The sequence below is a fragment of the Filicampus tigris genome, chromosome 17 (assembly GCF_054856515.1).
Source record: "Filicampus tigris isolate MCC_2025a chromosome 17, RoL_Ftig_1.0, whole genome shotgun sequence".
NCBI lineage: Eukaryota > Metazoa > Chordata > Actinopteri > Syngnathiformes > Syngnathidae > Filicampus > Filicampus tigris.
This window is the reverse complement of record NC_141233.1, coordinates 10,961,190-10,982,468: the sequence shown is the minus strand read 5'-3', so window position 1 is coordinate 10,982,468 and position 21,279 is coordinate 10,961,190. Positions and strand designations below refer to the sequence as shown.

General features: G+C 38.7%; 1 protein-coding gene across 1 annotated transcript in view; it reads right to left on the bottom strand.

Moving 5' to 3' along the window:
- The window catches only part of gabrb2b (gamma-aminobutyric acid type A receptor subunit beta2b), a 340,043-nt gene that overhangs the window by 16,541 nt on the left and 302,223 nt on the right, over positions 1-21,279 (bottom strand). Inside the window, exons 9-10 of the mRNA XM_086057386.1 lie at positions 10,221-10,441; positions 1,484-1,566 (exon numbers count right to left, since the gene is read on the bottom strand). Of these exons, the coding sequence (XP_085913512.1) occupies positions 1,484-1,566; positions 10,221-10,441 (304 nt within the window). The remainder of the gene's footprint in view (positions 1-1,483; positions 1,567-10,220; positions 10,442-21,279) is intronic.

Here is a 21,279-nt window from a genome sequence, read left to right as displayed (position 1 = left end):
CCCAGAGCTTAAGGGTTTTAAAACATATTTTCATAATTGATGCAATGGTAGTTCCTGGCGCTGAGGTAGAATCTACTAAAGGGAAATACTAAGAGTCGTGGATTTCACATACAAAAGAAAATAAATGCTCGGCTTCTTGTGTTGGTTTACTACAAATTCAAATCATTAATCAGTGTCCAAGAAGTAGCTCTCAGTTTCAAAAAAGTTGTTGACCTCAGGTCTAGACATTGTTAATATGGTAAAAACACATCAAGTCACATCACTTCAAGTGCATATGGTGAATTTTTTAATTGAAGTTGTGTAGTATTATTGACTGAAACAGAGTGCGACATGTGTAGTACCTCCTTTTTCCTCTGGAGGTGCTAGATTCCCCAGATAAACCAAAGTCAATGTTTAACTTTTTCTTCGGCCTTTTGCAACACTTATTCCATAAGATGGAGCAGCTTGAACATTTGGTATTAAAAGAAGAAGAAAATTAGAAGATAAGTATAATATTAACCTGAAATGACATTAACTGACCAGGCACATACGAAGCAGTAAGACTTTGGCATGTACTCGAAGTGATGTCACTCCATGTTATCAAACTAAAGAATGACTGTGACTGTTTTTACATTTTGCTAACAGTAGTTAATTTATTTATTGCTCTTTTATGAGAGCTAAAAACGTTACGTGCGAAAAATGCTATAAGTTATCGAGCAAAATATTGGTTGGATAACTTAACTCCAGCTATTGAACTGTCAACCAAGATAGCATTTAGCATTAGCCATAGTAATAACACAACCACCGGTCACCAGATGAACTAGCATTGTTCAAACTTTTTTTTCGTCTATCGGCGGATCTCATTCTCCACTCAAAACATCCCCCATGTAGTTGCATGGCGAACAAAAGCAAGCGAGACACGGGGCGCTACCCAATATTTAGTGTAACATAATAGCGCTAAATCTATCAAATAAACATGCAGTAAGATTAGAATGAAGTATTTAACATACAATGCTTCACAAAAATAATGCATCCTGGAACCCGGAGTGCCTTATTTAAGAAAATAATTTAAAACAGACCCGTTCATTGATATTGCACCTAATAATACGGTGCGTCCAATGGACCAATGGTAAATGTTTTATGATTGTGACCGTTTCATCCTGAATGACAATGTTTACATTTTCTATCATTTCCTATCAAACACAGCCCTGGAAAATAGTTTTCTACCTACTTCAAAGTACATCCTGTGCTTTGATTTCTTGTTAAACAAAAGGTGGCGTAATATTTATTGGGAACAAATAAGTTAATTCAGCTCAGTTCGAAATGATTATGGTCTCAATATCCAAAGTTAGGGTAAATCGCTATTCTGTATAAGATAATTTATTCATCCTAATTATTCAAGATCTAATTTTCTGAAAGAGAACTGTGGATGAACATCAAGTTAATTGAGCTATTACCTAACATCAACCAAAAATTCAGTCGTCAAAAAGGGAAAACTACTCACAACTTTCAATCTCCAATGTGCAGTTTTGCTCGTCCAGTGGATACCTTCTGAGGTCCATCATACAAGCAGCGGTCGTGGTAATCCTGAAAAGTCACACACAAGACAAAATGTACCACAGAAGTTTGATGATTTAACCAGCTGATTATTTGAGGCTGGATATTTCAGTGGTTGAAGTGACAATTTTAAATGTTGGCTCTCAAATGGCACAATGTGGATTTACCGGTATGTCATGGAAGAGGAACAGAAAAAAAAAAGCCTGGAATCAGATATCCTCAGATCCTGTCCTTGTTTGACCCTTTGAAACTCGTTTAGCTTTTGATCAAATTTCAAAAGGTCATAAACTTAAAATCCTTTTGGTGGTCCCTTGAGATCTGCATGATTAGAATTAGACAGATTTCACCAATCTCCCTCATGCATATGCATTCATCGCCCACTGTAATTGACCGTCGACCCTGCAATGCAATGATCCAAGATGCCCTTGGGCCTGTTTGCATCACAGTAAACTCATTAGGTACAAGGACTATGTTGGTCTTTTAAATAGCAAAAGTTAGGAGAATGTTAGTCAGTCTTATGTCATGTCTCATGTCCATCCGACACTGAATGTAGAGAAGTTGAAGAGTTGATGGTGCATCTCTAATTTACCCTCTTAGTTGTGTCAACTTGGGAATCCAGCAACTGTTGACTTCTAAAGGAATCAAACTTTTTTAAATTTTTTCTTTTTTATGAAACTGATCTATGTATCACATCTATCAATTACTTTATCTAATTTAGTGTTTCATCCTGCCATTATAAATGCTTGAAATGACCCGCAACCTTGTTTTAAACTACAGCTCACGGGGAGCTAAGGAGCAGGAATGGCTCCATGGAAGATAAAAAAAAATAAAATTAAAAAAAAAAAAAAAAAAAAAAAAAAAAAAATCTAAAGAGATGATGATCTTCATCTCAAATTTTTTTGCAGATGACCTCTGATAGTATAGATTGACAAAGCTACAGCAAAAGAGTATTGTGGTAAATAAAAGTGAAGTCAGCTCAAATGCCCTTGGATACGATCCTGTTTTTCACAAGGATGTGTGAACTCATGAAAAATAATGTAATAATATTCCACCCATATCAAAACGTGTATGAGTGTTGCCAACGTAGCCTCCACAGTGAAATAAAGAGGCACGGATAGGTAGGATGATGATAACAACAGCCAACCATGAGCCAATAGATAAGCTTCTGTTGTCCATCAGGCTTTGTAAGAAGAACATAAGGATGAGGGTGTGAGTAATAGCTTTCCATTCTTCCCCTGGCTTTGCTCTTGTGTGCGAACTTGATTCCCACAGAGGGAGTTGCCACTGAGCAGCCTGGAATGGTGGGTAATGGTGTAGGCACACCTGACAACACAGATAAATGTGTGTCAGTGGAGAAGCTCATCACTAGTCCGAGTGCAGAGATAATCACCTCGTGGCCCAACTGGGCTCTTTCTTCCTTGTTGAGAACAAAAACTTGTCTGATGCCAATAGTTATGCTTCTTGTCATCTTTGTGTTGCAACTAACAGACACATGCAGGCTATTTTGTAGTGTACACCGCAGCCGTAATAAATAAATGATGTTTGGTCATGACAAGGTTGGGTGCATTTTTCGTTTCATGCCTCTTTGTCTTTGTCAGCATTTCTTCCACCAGTGTGGATTTGCTGCTGGTGATGAGTCCGCCAAGTGTTTAACCATGGAGTAAATTGATGCTTACTTTCTGCCAAATCTCTGATCTTGTGTGTGTAGATGGAGTCAGCGGTGTAGAACTGAGTGCAAAGAGCCTCTGGCGGAGTCCTTGGGAAGGCGGCCCAGGTAAGGTAAAGGTTATCATTGTGTAAATAAAGTACACTGTGTGGTGGTGCAGTGCTGGCGTCACTTGATGGATGCACATTTGTATGACCGGCAATGACGCAGGTGAACAACTACAGAAATGAAGTGACAACGTGCGGCAACAATGCATAGCTAGAAGCGCGTTCAAAGGGCAGGTGCAATTGCCGCAGATTTCATAATTCTTAGGAGTTTGTAATGACACAGTACAGTAACCCCCGGCTATTCACGGCTAAGACTCTCTGTATCTTTCACTAACAACCCATGCTAAACTTGTCTCCTCCCCGACACAAAGTCACGATGTATCACGATAATAGTTCATTGTCAGCTAACCTCATTTTTTTCAAGATAACTTTGACACCAAATACTACTTTCCTATTAACCAGGGCTTTGACGCCATCTTGTGGCATATTGGGGTATTACAGAAGGAAAATAGCAGAATACCACTTCCATAGGAAAACACAAACACACTGTAGGTGGATTTGTGAATAGCAAAATGAAAATAGGTGAAGGTTCTCTGTACAGCCAAGATGTGTCATTTTCCCAGATATACGATTAAGTTCTTTCTTGTATCCAAATACAATCAAAACTGTTACAATTTGATGATACCATGATTGTATGTGTTTTTTCCGTATCTTTATTATCAAGACGCATATTTAAACGGCACCATGGGAGGGAATACTTGGAATTGGGTCACGTGACTTGCAAATCCAGCCATTAAACGATGCATAATATTTCGGCCTGTGGTTGCTTGCTGACCGCTCGAAGACGTCACCATCAACCACACCATCTGAGCGCCATATGTTGAAACAACATGGTGGCAATCACTTGTAGGGTCAAGTCACGGTCAAGTAGCCTCACACGCTTAAGGCCATTTTTAACATTCAGGCCAAGTAACACGTTCTACACACGCAAAGCAAGACTTAACAAATGCTCTTCCTCAAACCACACCTGTTTTGTCTTGCAAGTGACTTTCTGATGATTCCATAACTTAACCTCTAATTGTTTAGAAAAGGGAAATATTTTTTCTTGTTTTTTAACATTTTAAACCATACATTTTTTTTAAATTATATTACGTATACATATATGTTTTTTTTTCCTCCAAAATGCTTGATTCTTATTATTATATGTCATTCTAATGGTATAGGGTTAGGGTTTAAATCTATTAATAATAATTTGTATTGCCGGTTGTTGGCTTGCCTATACAGTAGCACACTATAAATACAGTGTGTACACCATATACCATTACTATTTGCAGGTTTCTATTAATTTAATAACATGATGAATGATCCAAATGATCCTTTCATCTAGATTTTTTTGAATCATGAAGTAAAATATGACTTCTTACAAATAGACTAACATATGGTATGCAGTACATTCAGTACATACAGAATGTGAACAGTGTAGTTTAGTAGTTTAAATTGAGCACAAGAATCACACTATGGATAATACACAATCCGACGGATGGTCAAGATGCATTATTGAGCAAGTTGCAAAACACTTTCATACTGTCATTTATTCATCATAAGATGTGCTGTGCCTCTAAGCCCCACGGATGCAATTTGAGTGTAAATGAATGTCTTTTCATCTCCCGTGGATTGCTCATAAATTGTTCACAACAGAAAGATGAAGCACACATCTAATTAGACAGAACAACTTGATCTTTCCTGTGAAGCTCATACTATTACCTTCTCATTCTTGTGAGTACTACCAGCGTCAAAGGCTTTTGACTTACCACTTGTAATTTAGATCATGTTCCTCCAGTGTCTCCAAAATAGGGCAAATAAATAATAAGTAAGTTGCTGAATGTAATATTCAAACTTTCTGTGGAAAGTAACTCCAGAGAAACAGACCAATCTTCCCTACAACGTGACTGTGGATTTAAGTGCAGGGTTAATGCAAGTCATGTGTACTAGTAATTTGTGCCCATAAGAGCTCTGGTGCTGTTGTCCTTCAAATCACCTTAATGAATCTCTGCTATTAATTTGCAGTTGAATGGCATCCAATGAGAGTAAATACAGAATATGTGTGAATAATCATCATGTGTTTGTTCTCTGGGTCTGGATTCACTCTTATCTTCTATAATGGACTTGACACATCCAATTACATTTCCATTGAGGAGTCTCATAATGAAAAATCACACCACAATTTGCATCTGACCATGTGTGTGTGGAACACCATCACCAACACCCATATGGCTTGCTATGCCTTAACATTTAATATTGATGTACATAATAGTTGGTATCAATTCTATTGTAGACACATTTTTCCCGGCAAATTATTTTGAGTACAGCCTTTATCTTTGGACTACATGCAAATTGAGTTTAGAATTGGCAATATAATGGTTAATGGTTATCTTAACTTACGGTACTACAGTAATAATAAATACATATTTTGTCATTGATGTCCAAATCTTTTAGAGAATTGTAATGGAAACTTCAAACTGGTTGATCTTCAATTTGTTATTAAAGCACTATATATATACATATACATATAGTGTATATATACATATACATAGATACATATAGTGTATGTATAGATATATACATACAGTGTATATATACATACATACATACATACATACATACAGTGTATTTATACATATACATATATACATACAGTGTATTTATACATATACATATACACATATATATATATATATATATATATATATATATATATATATATATAGCCATTAAGACTGTGTGTATATATATATATATATATATATATATATATATATATATATATATATATATATATATATATATATATATATATATATATATACACACACAGTCTTAATGCCTAACTTAAGAAAACATCTGATTTTCTAATCCTGCCACAGGTTATCGTGTGTAATTAGTATCATTTGATATTTGAACAGTTTTGGCTTAATCAGACAGATTTTGACAACATTTAATGTGATTACACACAATACTGCTAATGAATGCTGTTTGTTCTTTGTGCACACCAGCATCTGCTTGCTTGGCATTGAGATGCCAAGCAAAGCTACATAATAAAGCTATTATCCCGTGAGAAGTGGCAAATAGACTCCTACTCAACAAAGCCTTTCTGCCTACATTAAGTGCTTTATTTCATTGCCTTACAGTATTGCCGCTCATTCACAGTCTATAAATAAACGCATGGTAGAAGAAATGTCATGCAACAATCTTTATGGATGAAGAATTCAACTCATTGAAAGTGAACGTATATATGCATTGTATTTAAATTAAATTGTATTAAACTAGCGTAATTGTAATTTCTTATAATGTGATGATGGATTTTCTTTCTGAGCTTCATGACCAATGTCCATTTATTATTAACTGGACAATTTGCTGTATTTAATATAGTCATAGTAGGACCATGTGATAACGTTAATGTGTGTCAGGAGGTTTTAATGCAATGTGCAATATCTGCATGTGCTGCCTGGTTGCTATAAGAGCAACTCGCTGATCTCCTGACCCAATTCTGGCCATCCTACTTACATGATATTGAGTGTCAAGGGTGATGGATTTCTTTCCCCAATTTCATGCTAATCCCCCTTCATCCAAAGTAATATTTTGTGCTGACTTTTGACGCAACTTCCACTCTTCACAGCCAAGCAAACCCCAGCGATTTTAGATATTTCATTTGCATATTGGATTCAGCTGTGCCGGGCGCTGATACAGTAGGTCACGCACTTTAACTCAAATGACACAACAAAACACAGGGATGAGTTCTAATTCAGTATAATCTGACCCTCACAATCTGATGGTGCTGCTACAGAAATGAGATTTGTTCAGTTCAGTTCGATGGTTTCTAATCAACTTATTGTCTTGAACATCAACTCAGTGTTACTTTTGTTTCCATTGTTTGCCTTTTGTATTTTTGACCCTACTTGGAATTGTTGTGCCCTCAGTTGCATGACTATCTGACTCGCAAAAATGTTTACCGGTTTCAGGGAATGGATCTGTATGGATCAGTGGTGATTCTGAATTAGAGGCATGGGTGGCAGTGTCCAAGGGAATTTTCACCTTCTTATATTCTAATCAGACAGCATACTCAGTTCCTAGAGTGCTGTCATAGTGCATTCAAACAGTCTAGTGGGTATGGCTTAATTTGTTTTAGTGACAAAATAATAAAAGCAATTCCATTGATCAAAAGTGTTGCACCTCCTAGCTGGTGAAAAATGTATGTTTAGTCAATACCGAACTAAAATACAGGACTTTTGTTTTTGCTCCCACTTTTCATGACAAAGATCTAAGATGTTTTCTATCTGCACAAAAGTCCCATTTCTCTTAAATATTGTTGACAGACCTGTCTAAACCTGTATTAATGGGCACTTTTCCTTTGCCGAGATAATCCACCCACATCACAGGTGTGGAATATTAAGGGGGTGATTAGACAGCATGATTAACAGACGTTACACTGATCAGATGGATCGGATCAGCAGATGTATTGTGTTTTATGCATAATGTATGATCAGTTATAATGTCATAATTTGCGATTGATCGGATCCGCAAAATAAGATTACAGCAAACATTATCTCGTGCACTCCAGGGACATTCTATGCTTCCATTATTAATAATCCAAGATTTCTCATCATATACAGACAGGTTTTTCAATGAATTTTTACCCAATATTTTTGAGCAAAATGCTGTTTTTTTTTTTTGTTTGTTTGTTTTTTCTTTGTTTGGCATCGGGTTGAATCAGGTAAGAATCTGGTGGGACTGTTCTCTGCACAAAGTTGATGGTCAGGTTGCGGCCATGCAAAAATGCATGCAACATGGGTCTCTGGATCTTCTCAAGGTACAGTATCTCTTTGCATTCAAAATGCCAGGAATAAAATCCAATTGTGTTTGTTATCCAATATGCCAGCCCATTCCATAACCCCACCACCACCACTGGCCACTCGATCCAGGTTCAGCACCCACTCACCCGCATGCTGTCATCTGCCCTGTACAGTGAAAATGAATAAAGGGAACACCTCTCCGGCGTGCCAGATGCCATCACATGTGAAGCACTTTCCCACTGAATTTGGTTATGATGACAAACATTAGTCAGATCTAGCCCCAGATGAGGATGATGTATATGCAGATGAGCATCCCCGAGAGGGTTTCTGAGAGTTTGTGCAGAAATTATTTGGTTATGCAAACCGTGTGTTGCAACAGTCTGGGTCTGGCTGGCTGGTCTCAGACAATCTAGGAGATGAATATGAGGTCATGGACTGTTTAGGTTACATGTTTTTACAGGTTGGATGGACTGCCAAATTCCCTGAAACGCCTTTGGAGATGGCTTATGCCAGACAAAAGTTGTCTGTCACATCTTGATATGCAGCATGTGGATTGATTATCTAGCTAATGGAAAAATGCTTACTAAAACAAATTTAGACAGATTTGTGAGTATATGAGATTCACAGGCTTTTTGTGTACATATTTGATTCAGTGTTAGCACTTCTTGAAACAACAATGCATTTCAACAGCCTGTATTTGTGGCCTATTTTGAGTCAACCTTTTCATTTCTATTGCGGGATCTTTAAATTGGATGTAATGTGTTAAAACATATTTAAATAGGTGCTAAAAATAGCTGACGAATAGTGTATACTTGCAGAACTACAAATGTTGAGGAGTGTACATGCACAGTGGGCGACGATGAAGACCTCAACATTAATTCCAGTCTCCCTTAGCGGTGCCAATGGGTTTCCTTAATAGCCATTAAGATCTTACGGTTTTCAATAAGCTTTGATAGAGTTTAGGCGTCTGAGGCCTATTTTGTAAAAGGAACTGATGAGACATCAGTGCGGTTGTGAAGTGCAACGTCAACGGTAAGCATGGAAGTCAGTCGGCTCAATTGTTTTATAGTGGTTGACGCTCAGATGAAGTTTGGAATGTCTTTTTCATATGCTAAAAGTCAACTAATTCGAATGTGGATATAGCAGCATTTATAGACTCATTAAAAGCCGTAAGCAGTTATGAGAACTTAATCTAAACACCATAATGCAGTGAGTAATTGGAATTTAAGAATCATTCTTTAATTGTGCTTTAATTAAGCAACCGCATCTTTGTTTTATTACTTTGAAAATACCGCAGTGTTTATTTTCTAACTCTGATGGTGTGCCACATGGTGTGTTACTCTCTGAAACACTTGGTCTGTTTCTCCAATAAACCACAATTCAAATCTTTGGTCCTGCTCAACAGATTTCACAGTCATTCTGAAAGTATTGGACTTTCTCTTCTAATATATCAAAGGCGTGTGAGATTGGTAATGATCTCATGGCCAATGAATCCAATGAGATTACTCCAACTGTATCCCAAGTTTCGAAATAAGTGGTTTAACGTTGCAATTTGTGAGGCAAAATTTGCATTTTCCACCTCATCAAAACATAGCAAAACTCAGAATCAAGCACCACCGAGATGTCTGAAAAAGGTTCCCCAGGCTGGAAGCACGCACGCTGCTCACATCACCTCCTGCGGTTAGTCGAAGGTCGAGAAAAACTCGTATGTTACTTACGCCGCACCAGCTAGCTAGTAAAGAGCTTCGACTGACAAGCTAGTCCAGCTAAACACATTGCGAAGTCGCTTCTAAATCAGTAATCCTCAGCCCCTTGTCGGCAAATAAGATACACAACTGACAAGAAGTTGGATGGCGAGGAAAGACGGAGAAGCCATGCTAATTGCTAAGCTAATGATTGACATGTATTTAAAGAAGCATTTAGTTGGTGATGCTTCCTGGACGAGAGCCATAGCCAGGTTATTGATCAGTGTTATATTATTAGCTTTGGGGCAACATTGCATGTTACATCAATAACTTTGCTCATCTGTGTCTCATGACAAAATTACTAAATGAGTGAACCAATCAACTCGTTGATATAAGAAATAAAACGATCAAAAGTAGTGACTGAGTGAAAGCTCACCTCAGACCGTAGAGCACAGTACCATCCGGGTGCAGTCGGATCATTCTGTTTTTCACAGTGACACCGTGGACGAAAGACTTCTTGTCGTTGAGGAAGTACGTGTCAGGCACCCACAGCTGGTCGGCCACACGGTTATCTAAGGTCAGGTTGAGGGGAATCTCCGAATAGGACAAGCGCTTATCTCGCCAGGCCTGCTGGAAGTACATCGTCAGTGTGTAGTCCTGGAAGCAAGGGAACAAAGGAGGATGTGGAGTGAGGAAAAAGAAGGATATAAAGTGGTAAAAGAAATGTATGAAATGCAGTATGGATGTTGGAATAAAGAGAGATGAGAGAGGGTTACTCTTAAAAGCGAGCGTTTTACGCAGCTGCTCTGTGATACTTTTACACGGCCAGCTTTCATTTTAGAACCACACCGGCCTTCAATATTAGATGAAGCCCGCTTAAAATGCAAGCATAACAGCACACGTACAAAGAAAAAGAACAGTCAGAACAAGACTGAAGGATAGAGCTTCTCTTCATAGCAATGTGAGCTTGAGAAGACACTATGAAACGTGATGTACTATAGCTACACTATGTATTATTGTTTGATTCTGTTTTCATTATTTCTTAGGTGGACAATTCATTTCTCGACAAATCCAAGGTTGAACAGCCTCATGGAATGGTTTGTGTACGATGTCCGAGGTTACAACGGCCTACTGTTCTTCTCATCACTTTCCTTGTGTTCATTTTTCATAGATTTACACAACCATGCCAAATCACATACAATTTAGAGGACACATCAGCCTATATCGAAACAGACATGGCAAATACATGCACAATAAGTGTTTCATCTGATAGCCTGTCATTTTGTTTCACGTACTACCTTGTAATACAAAAAGACATATGTTCCCTATGCCACAGAAAAGCTTGTAGATCGCAATAAAAGTCACATATTGTCAAAATAAATCATATTTGTAAGTGCTTGAAGGAATGAAAAGGTTATTTGGCCTCAGTGGTACACATTGATTTGTGATTAAGCCATGATAAATTGTTTTTCCACAGCTGCGAAAAGTAAAACAAACAAGATGGCAAAATTTCTACAAGTAAAGATTGCTGTAAATATTGTGGATTAATGGAAATCAGATGGCATGATGATCCCCAGGCGGGAAAGTTTGCATTTTAGTCATCATAGTAGAGTATAGGCGTATGAGTATTGCTGAATAATGCTGACATCATCAAGGGGCAGCTTGCTGGCCTTGCGAGGAGTAATTCACAATCTGAATGTTTAAAGAAACAGTTGCATTACTAGGGTAATTTCACATTGCAGTACATTAGCCAGCGAAGGTCCTTGGTAGCGTCGATGTACATGGCAGCACAGAAGCTGAAATCTGATTGGACAAAAAATTCAAACATGTTCATACTAGAAGCAGGGGACTCATGAGAAACGCTATGAAATAAAGAGAGTAGACAGTTGGGAATAATAATTATTGATATTTAAAGGTCTGTGCTTCTGATGTTTAGGCCTTTCTGGTTTCAACCCAGATTTTTGAGTGATTGTTAAGTTTTATAAGAATAAATTTCAAAGTTTCTGGAGACACATATTCAAAAAGCTGAAACCTGTTAATAATTCATAAACAAACAGAGGAATTCCTTTTTCATCTGCTGTGAAATTCCGTCGTGATATATCTAGGACACCATCAGCCCCCACAATCATTCAGGAAAAAGCAACTTTTAACAACTCTTACATAAACTTCCTTTGTCAAGGAACATTTTTTGTTGTTGCCATGACTGGCATACCCACTTTCTGGCAAAGAAACTTGAACATGCATTTTTGAAAATGCCTGGTAGATACAAATGTGATATTCCACAGCACCTTTGGGACTCGCATGTCGCCTGGAGGAGTTTCGGTAGCAGGAGGATTTTTTATCCACTTCCAATTTGACATATTTTGTCATAATTGTTGTGTCTAATGTAAAACTATAAAAAATAATTCTACATTGTTACATGGCAGCATTTTAGCATTTGGCTGAGTAATTAGGACAAGTCAAAGTTAAAAACTTCATGTACGGTGTGTCATTGGACTGTAAACTATTTTTCTTTTCTTGTTCCCACTCACACCAACTTCTCATCCGCACGTGCTGCTTTCGCAACACTTCCATTTCCAGCCGACGGTTATGTAACGGCTCACACTGGCATGCTGTGGATTGCAGCACGTGTGGGTGATGAAGAGATGTTTTTTTACCACAAAGTGATTTTAAATGAGATACTCTGTACCCTCCAATATAGACTATCGCAAGTGTTTACTGACGCATGCACATAATTAGTCTCTAAAATGGATACAACACTGTATATGTGTTAAAGAAAGTCCAACACACTGAATTACTTTTTGTGGGGGGTGGATTTTCAGAAGTAGGCCCTATCTGAAAAAAAAATCTGTTAAAACTCTGAATAATATTACAGTGAGTTAACACTTTAAAAATCCAGTACAGTCCGTTTGTTAAGTACGGTTCAGTTAAATTGAACTTTTATGCACAATACATTTTAATCCAATCTTTTTTAAAGGGAAAGTCTAGTCAAAGACTGTCTTTACAATCATGCCCCCCCCACTAGTTAAAATACTCTGCCTATGTGTTGACTGAAAATGACATCACAGTGCCTGGGTTTGGTCATGTGACGTTCGCAAGATGAGCCCTTCGGCACTGATGTATTTTTCAGTCGCCAGCAAGTGACAAAATGGCCGCCCCCTGAGATAGATACAAATTTCTTAATTCACATTCCACAAACACAATATTAATCAGAATACCTTGTTTAGACTAGTGGGGCCCCATAGAGAATATTATAAAGACAATTTTTGAGTTGACTTCCCCTTTACGTACAGTATGCCCCTCAACCCCCTGTTTAAGTGTAGTATTAATGTTGAAACTGTATATAATGTTACAGTGGCTTAAAACATTTTAAATCCAGTACAGTTATTTATTCAGGGTTCATGTTCATTGTTCAGTACAGTTATTTTTTCAGGGTTCACGCTCATTGCTCGAGTACCAAGTATTTTTTCAGGTTGTACTTGGTGTAAAAGGTTTGACAACTACTGCCCTAGAGAATGCATATCGACACTAAAGCCACAGGAAGTTTTTTTTTCATCTATTTTATTTATCTGCTGGATCTGGAGGAAATTCAAATGAAATGCCTCAATACACACCTTTGTCCAGATCTGCACCAATACCTGCTTTGTTTCTTCCGCAGCCCAAAACATCATCCCTCCACAAAGTCTGACCCACATTGAAATATAACCTCTTGTCTAATTGCTAACTGTAATGATTCCTTTTTGAACAAAATCCTACAAAATATTGTCGTAATAGACTCCAGAGAGACCATTCTTCCTTGCAGTCGTAGAACTCCAGGCTTTATCTGAAGGCATTCTGCAGAATGCGCAGTTCCGCCCACGACTTCCAGGCCACTTTTTAAATCTGCATTCATCTCAAATAGACAACTGACAATCACTGTGGAGTAGAGTGGGTGCTGCGTAAGTGTGGCAGGGTTTTAAATATTTCCATTGTCATCCCCCACAGCCTTTTATTGCAGCCTTATCTACTTGTGGAAGTTTTGGCTTGTTTTGTAGGACGAGCTCTGTGGAGGTGACACTGTGGCTTCGCCAAACTTTCCTAAAAGACGAGTATTGTGTGCCTCGGCTCGTTGTGGGAGGACGAGGCTTGAAATTAGCAGAGCGACTGCAGTGACAGTGTGCGGCGCACGCACATGGAAGTGCAAGTGAGGCTGTCATAATAACAGTCGTAATGAGCATCACTACATAAACTGTGCGGGCAGACAGTGGGAGATGGATGCAAAGCCTAAAAGTAAGCAAGAGTGATGTGCAAGAATGACAGTAATTTAGGAAGATTCTGTTCTGAGCTTTTAGGCTATGGTAATATAAAGTAAGGTAAGTAATATCTAAAAATCTATTGCAAAAAAATCTGTAAATTTACAGCAAGATCCACAGCATTGCTCTGACAGAATGTACACACATTTCTTGTGCAAGGTCGATTTTAATGTGTCAGGTAATGAGTTTGGGAGACATACAACTTATTTTATGTAGCTAGCCAATGTCACAATGTTGATTGACGGACGACACATTTAAGGAGTCACTTGTTGCTAGGCAGAATTTGTGGGAGCCCATCAGGGGTGCCACAGGGGAGGTAAAGTGACCCAAGAAAATAACATTTTAGCATGGAAGCACTGGTTCCCTAACTGACATTTTTTCACAAGTTCCCAAATTCCCAAGAGACACAGTTTTTCCCCCAGCCACAAGAAAAAATTGTCGCATATGCCAGTCCCAATCATTGTGCTTTTCCTAGGAGGCATAGGGCAGAAGGTTTCACCCAGCACAAGGGCAAAGAAAGTTAGCAGAAACATGATGACTTAAGATAAGATTGTTTCAATTACAAGTATGGTCATGGAATTATTTAAACTTGTATGTCGAGGCACCACTGTAATTGGTCCTTTAAGTGTAAGCATCACACATTCTTGGTTCATCATACAAAGGTTTGTGTACAAAGCATTAATGTTGTGTACGTTATTTGTTTATTTATTTATTTATTTATTTATTTATTTTTCCAGAAGAATCGCGTCACTAGGTTTTGTGGACAGAGGAGAGGTACAGGATGTGGACAAATCCAGTGCGCGAGTACAACATTTCACAAGCAGCCAATGAAGACTGATAATACCGTGTATGAGTTTAAAGTTGTCTGTAGGGTTATTTCAGCCATTTTTAACCCATTCATTGCCAAAGACAAATTTCACAGTAATCACATGATTTTGGCACAAATCAATGTTTCTTCTGAAATACCTTTGAAGTGACATAGATTACATTTTGGCACATATTTACCTAAATGGTTGAAGAAAAATCTTATTCAATGTTTTAATTCAATAAAAGTAATATTAAAGTGGTAGTCTGGACAATACCTGCAACAGGCTAATTTGGTTGTATCTCCACTTTCTAATAATTACTTTCCTAAATAAAGTTTCAAGTAATACAACTCTTACAGTACATGATGCGCCTCGCCTGAAATGTTTGACTTTATTCTGTGAAATCCTTTAGACTCAGGCCTAAAGACACCACCGAGATAAAGTAATGGATGCCATCTGAACACTCTGCCCTCCTGTAACATTCTGATCCTCCAAGTCGCCCTGTCCACTAACCCCTTCACATCTGAACCCTGCCCCCGCACCACATGGCTGCCCTTGGATTGGGAACAATACCAAGAATTAATATTAAAGTTATTCACGGGATATGGGATGTGTTTTTCCAGTCCTCATTCTAAGCCTTACATTGTTGCGTTTGGCCTCATTTCTACTGATTTCCTCTGAACAGAGAGAAACACAATAAGTCCCTACAAAGTACATGACAGAGTACAATGTTTGGCAATTTTCTGACATGCCGCCAATAGTTATTCTTGAATCCGTCCAGAGCGTTCATTCATTAGCTCATCGCCTTGCACTCATGTTGTCCTATTCACACGCAAGTGGCTGCATTTCCTCTCGCAACAAAAATTTGCTCACTTATTTATATATGAAGTGACTCATCACTGACAAATATCATTCAGGCTTTAGAACGTCAAGAGGAACTTGTTGCAAAGAGATCAGGTAAAAGCTATGTATCGTGCAAGTGTTTTAAAACATTGCAATCTCTCTCAACAATTTGAGGTTGCCCCAGAATTGGGAGATTTGGTGGCTTTAATTAATTCAGGTGGCCTTCGGCCACCACTGGACGTGACCTGTATCCTATCCTTTTCGGCTGACTGAAACCTGCTTGCGTAAAAAAATACTTTGGAGATAGGACAGGTGATTGATCAAATAGAAAGGAAAGACAAATAGGCTGAGGTCAAAGCTGATATGGGAACTCGGGTAAAAAGAGGAGAATTTGTTTTGATGTGAGGAGCAGCAGCTCTGCGGGGGGACATGGCCAAAACGAGGACCATTTAGGTTGCATATTTCTTTCTTCCCTCCTACCCTTGAAGCCTGTTTTCCATTTGAGAGGTGCGGAATGGAGCGGTGGGCTTGTTAAGGAGGGATAGAGGGTTTCAAGGGGGTAAATGAAAGGCATCTGAAAGCTCAGTGGTGCGGCGATGCAAATTGCTTTTATTCTTCACAGCTTGCCACTTCCACTATCTGATTTCGGCACCAGCGGTGACCTCCCTCTGATGGTTTCTCTTGCCGCTTTTATCCCTCTACCCTTTCCCCGTTCTCCTTGCTTTCTTTATTTTCTTGTGTCCCGGTTTCCATTATTCCTTCATAAGAGTGTAGTCCATCCAACTCAATCTCATAAGAGCTCGTGTTGTATCTATGTGTACGCTTTGGGTAAAGTAAAATGCAAGTGTGAGAACACTTGGCATGTTTTTTGTCATTTTGGCATTGGATATCTTTGGTCACCAAGAGCTGTTAGGACCGTAACTATAGTCACACAGTAGACCTGGTAACAAAAGTGGGAAACATATTTTGATTTGTATTTGTGTATGTCTATCCATAGTTAGCTGGCTACTTCCTGGTTCATGTATTTTGACAAATGGGTTGGTCCATGATATTTCTTGGGGGAAATGCAATCCATAAATGCCTGTTACAGCACCTTTTTCTATATTCCAAAATACAGTGAACTATCCCTTTACTTGTAAATCCTGCTAAATACTGTATCTCCCCTACTTCAGTGACGCCTTAAGATGCAAGTTTGATTTTTTCGGTGACCATAATTGTAAAGGAATCACTCGTCATCTCGAATAATCTTTCCCCATTGAAATAAATGGAAATTAATCAATTCCAGCCTCCCCCAGAAAAAAAAAAAAAAAAGACAAAAATATCACTATGATATTGTACCGTGGCGATGCGGTAAATTACTAGACGACATTTCACTTTAGTCTCCACAGCAAAACTGACTTTCACAGCAAGCAGAAATCTACTCCTTTCAACCATTTCATGTCTATCATACATTTGACCCAGAAAACAGGTCATACTCCCAACTCTCCCCGAAAGGTACAGGTCTCTGGTGAATGTCTCTCCATTGCAGGTCTCCACAGTACTTCATATATAGAGATAAATAGTATTCAAAATAATTTTTGGTATGGTCAACTACTGGCCCAGAATGTTTTTTACTGTTCAGTGTTGTGACTCATTTGGGGGAAATCAGAATGGGAATTCTATAAAGAGAACTTAAAAAAAAGGAAATCAATTAGGTCATTGCTCTGTGACCATACACTCAGTTGACCTTGAAGTGCCTCTTTCATGAAAGTCACATTTTATGACCTTGAAAAAGTCTATGAAGCTTCCCATTCCACATATTTTCTGTGTTTCCTGTTATTTTCCAAAACCTGCTGGAGAGAAATGCGATCTCATCGCCCCCCAGCCAATGCTACACTATCATCCATCTACTTCAGTGTCTTCAGAAAGCCCTCCAACAACAACAAGCAGCTTTCAATTTCCTGTCCCACACTGTCCTCTTGCCGCCAGCGACAGGCTATGAGGAGCCTGGCAGAGGGCACAGCTTCTCCAAAGAGGCCTAATAATAAACATGGCAGCCCCCACCGAGCTGAGTGACATATATTCCCCAGTCTCCCAGCAGCTGAATACGGACTCCTTAATATTCAAGCGTTGTAGCTGGAACAGCTTGTGCGCTGCATGGAGTCAGTCTGAAACACACATACACAGAGACTTCTGCAGGGGTTTTTATTTGCCCTGTTTCTTCCAGCATGAATAATGACGTTTTACACTGTTGTATCAGCAAAACCAATCAAGTTCAGTTGGACTGACAGATGCAGTTAACATCAAGTCAGAGACGAAACAAATTTAGGATACATAGCCTCCCTGGCAGCTATCACTTTCTGTTGTACTATCTTGAATTCCTCCAAAATCATGTACGGTTAATTATAGAACCTCTGGTGAACTGTCAATCAACCGAATCGCTCTATTTGTGTTTCCTGGCCACGTCATGCATGTTGCTCGGCAGCGTTCATAGAGCACAATCATAACTGCCTCATATGTCAATGAAAATACATTTCATAAAATATTCATGTACTAGGCTGATGGAATTACAAATAGGTGGCAATCATAATCCATCAATTTTCCATTTCCAATAGTGCTCGTCCTCATTCAGGTCATGGAGCTGGAGCCAATCCCAGCTGATTTTGGGCAAGAGGCAGGTTATACCAAGCCAATTGTGGGGCAAAAATAAACATACACACTCACATTCACACAATTTAGAGTCTTGACTGAACCTAACGTGCATGTGTTGGGAACATGAGGGGAAGACAGAGTGCATGGAGACAACGCACACATGCAAACTCCACACAAGAAACTATGTTTCGATTTTGGAGACACATTTAATCCAAGAGGAGGAAGAAAGCACTGCTACATCATAGTGGCGATTGAAGCCTACAGTAGATCAGTGCAGCAAGTGTAAGGTGAATTGGGCAATCTTTGTGTGTAATTACTCAATAGATTTCCTGTAAGAAAAGGACCTCAAGCTTTGAGACACAATGTAATGTCCTCCCCTTGGAACCATTTTCTTGACTCTTTCATCATTTACTTTATCCTGGACATCGCTTTAGAAAAAATAACCTGATGGCGAATCAAATTTAGAGACACTATTGTTTTTTTTATTTTTTTTTTATCCCCGCTCCAGAAGCAGGGATTGCTTAGTTTAGTCAGTTGGCAGCTGTGCAGCTTAACGGACGACATACAATTTATTAGAGTCAATTGAGTCATCTGCAAGCCCTCTTTGTGTCCTCTCTAGAGAGCAATGGGAGAGTTAAAGGCCATTCGGAGAGGGGGAGAGGGGCAGGCGAGGACAAGGCCCACACAGATTATCAGTGGAGGATTATTAAATGCTCGAATTTCCCGATGGAAGATGTGAAAAGAATTGACAAAGGTTTGCCTCTCAGTTGTTATCGGTGACCGAATACTTTACGGTTAAAACTAGACGAAGTGTGCTTTTATGGACATACTCTAAGTGGACATCGTTGTCACTAAAGTTTAAGGAATGTGAAATGCAACACACCACGTACACGCGATGTCCACAATGATCGATTGAAAAGAGACATTGGTGGATAAATGCAGTAAGGAGTCAATAATCAACCCTGTGCAATATTTTCTATCAATAGTCTATTACAAAAAACGACGGGAAAAAAAAAAAATCACAAAATTACAAAAAAAATATCATACCATGTTTCTTTTTCTTTGTATATGTATACATTATTTCATGTAATGCTGCTCAAATAAGTAGGTACTACTTATTATCCATCATATTAAATCATGTCACATTTACATACATACATACATACACACATACATACATACATACATACATACATACATCAAATCCAGGATGCTATATTGTGTCTTGTCACAATGTATCTTATAGCATCTTAATTTGTGTTCCAGTAATATGCCTTATTGCACGATTCTTATCATACAGTCTTGAACTCATTCACTGCCGTGGATTTTTGTATTCATCAACGAGAATCCAACAACCTTACAATCATACAGCTGAGTAAAGGTTTTAAAGCTAAAATATGTACATACTGAATTAACGGATGCCTTAATATTGGTTTTACAATAGCGATCAAAACCTTATATGAAGGTGCAGCTCATGCAGTCCTGTGCATACATCGTGCTATTTTTACCACAGTATTTTTCTATTATTAATCCGAAATTCTTCATTTCTTCAAACCTTAATGAAAAACAAGCTAGACACCTCCCCTTTACAACTCCGACTCCAACTTCTACAAGTGGTTGTTCCTTTCAGGGGATTTCTATTACTTGCTTTCTCGGCGCTTTTCAAATATAGTGGAAAAAATACCTTCAGTGCCACCTGTGTACCCCTTACGCAGTGTGTGTGTTCATTCCGACAAGATCTGATAAAGCAGCCTTGATTACGGTACGCCATCGGCGGCCAACAGTGTGTTTGCAAAGAGCTGTGACGACGTAAGCATGAGGAAGACCACACTAACTCACAGGTTGTGATGACTAGACTGAAAATGTGACAAAACATCTTCACAGTATATTCACAGGAAACACAACCTCCAGCAAAGCCTTGTCGTCTCTGTTGTGAAGACCTTTACATTTGCAGCAGGTACTGTTTGTAAATTGTAATCACTACCTTCATTATCCTCCGCTAAGGAACTTTACAGTGAGTGCGAGCAGACTAACAAATAGAGCAGTGGGCCAGTGGACTCAAATGGTCAGACGATTAACCCAGTTTGATTTGTAACTGTCTAATCCGCCTCGCAGGCTAAAGCACAAACCTTGTGTCATCGTCAAAACGGAGAGGAACACGTGGGCACAGCTGATGATGGCAATAGAAAAAAAGACAACACTAATTTGGCGGCATTATACTCTGCAGGTGTACCCAATGAAGAAAGAAAACTCAAAGGGGATTCAAAGGTAAGAGGTGTGGGAGTGAGAACATTCTAGAAGCTCAAAACGATCACGGAAGCCTTCCAATGTATAACATATTTGCTCGTGCTGCATTCACATGTCTCTACTTTCGCTGTATTCAGAACAATGGATTAGTGAAAGTCTACAGGGAGACATGTAGGTACACCTACCCGCATGAATAATGCATCAATCAAGGTTTTGTGTGTGTGTGCGCGCGTCTGTGTGTGTGTGTGTTTGCTCCTTCACCCAAACGTCCCTTGTGAGTTCTGTAAAAGATTGTTCAAGTTGCTCAGAATGTCTGCATATATATGAACATTAAAGTATACTGTATTTACTTCTAACTTCTTGAATTGATTAAAGAATGCCACGCAGGGAATACGAAAGGGATCTTTTTTAAGTGTTATGTAAATCATAATAGTAGCCCAGAGGATATTTGTCACCCTTGGCATACATCAAATCCAGGATGCAAAAACTTTGAATACGTTATTTTTTGTTCATTCATCGCAGCCAGTTTGAAAAACTTCGAGGCACCAAATAAAATGTAGTTGCTTTGATTTGTATAAAATTAAAAAGGGGGTTCTAACACCTCAAAATTCTTCTAACGGCAGTACCTGACACTTCATTTCAAATCCAACTCAATTCTACATCTGCTCACTCACTT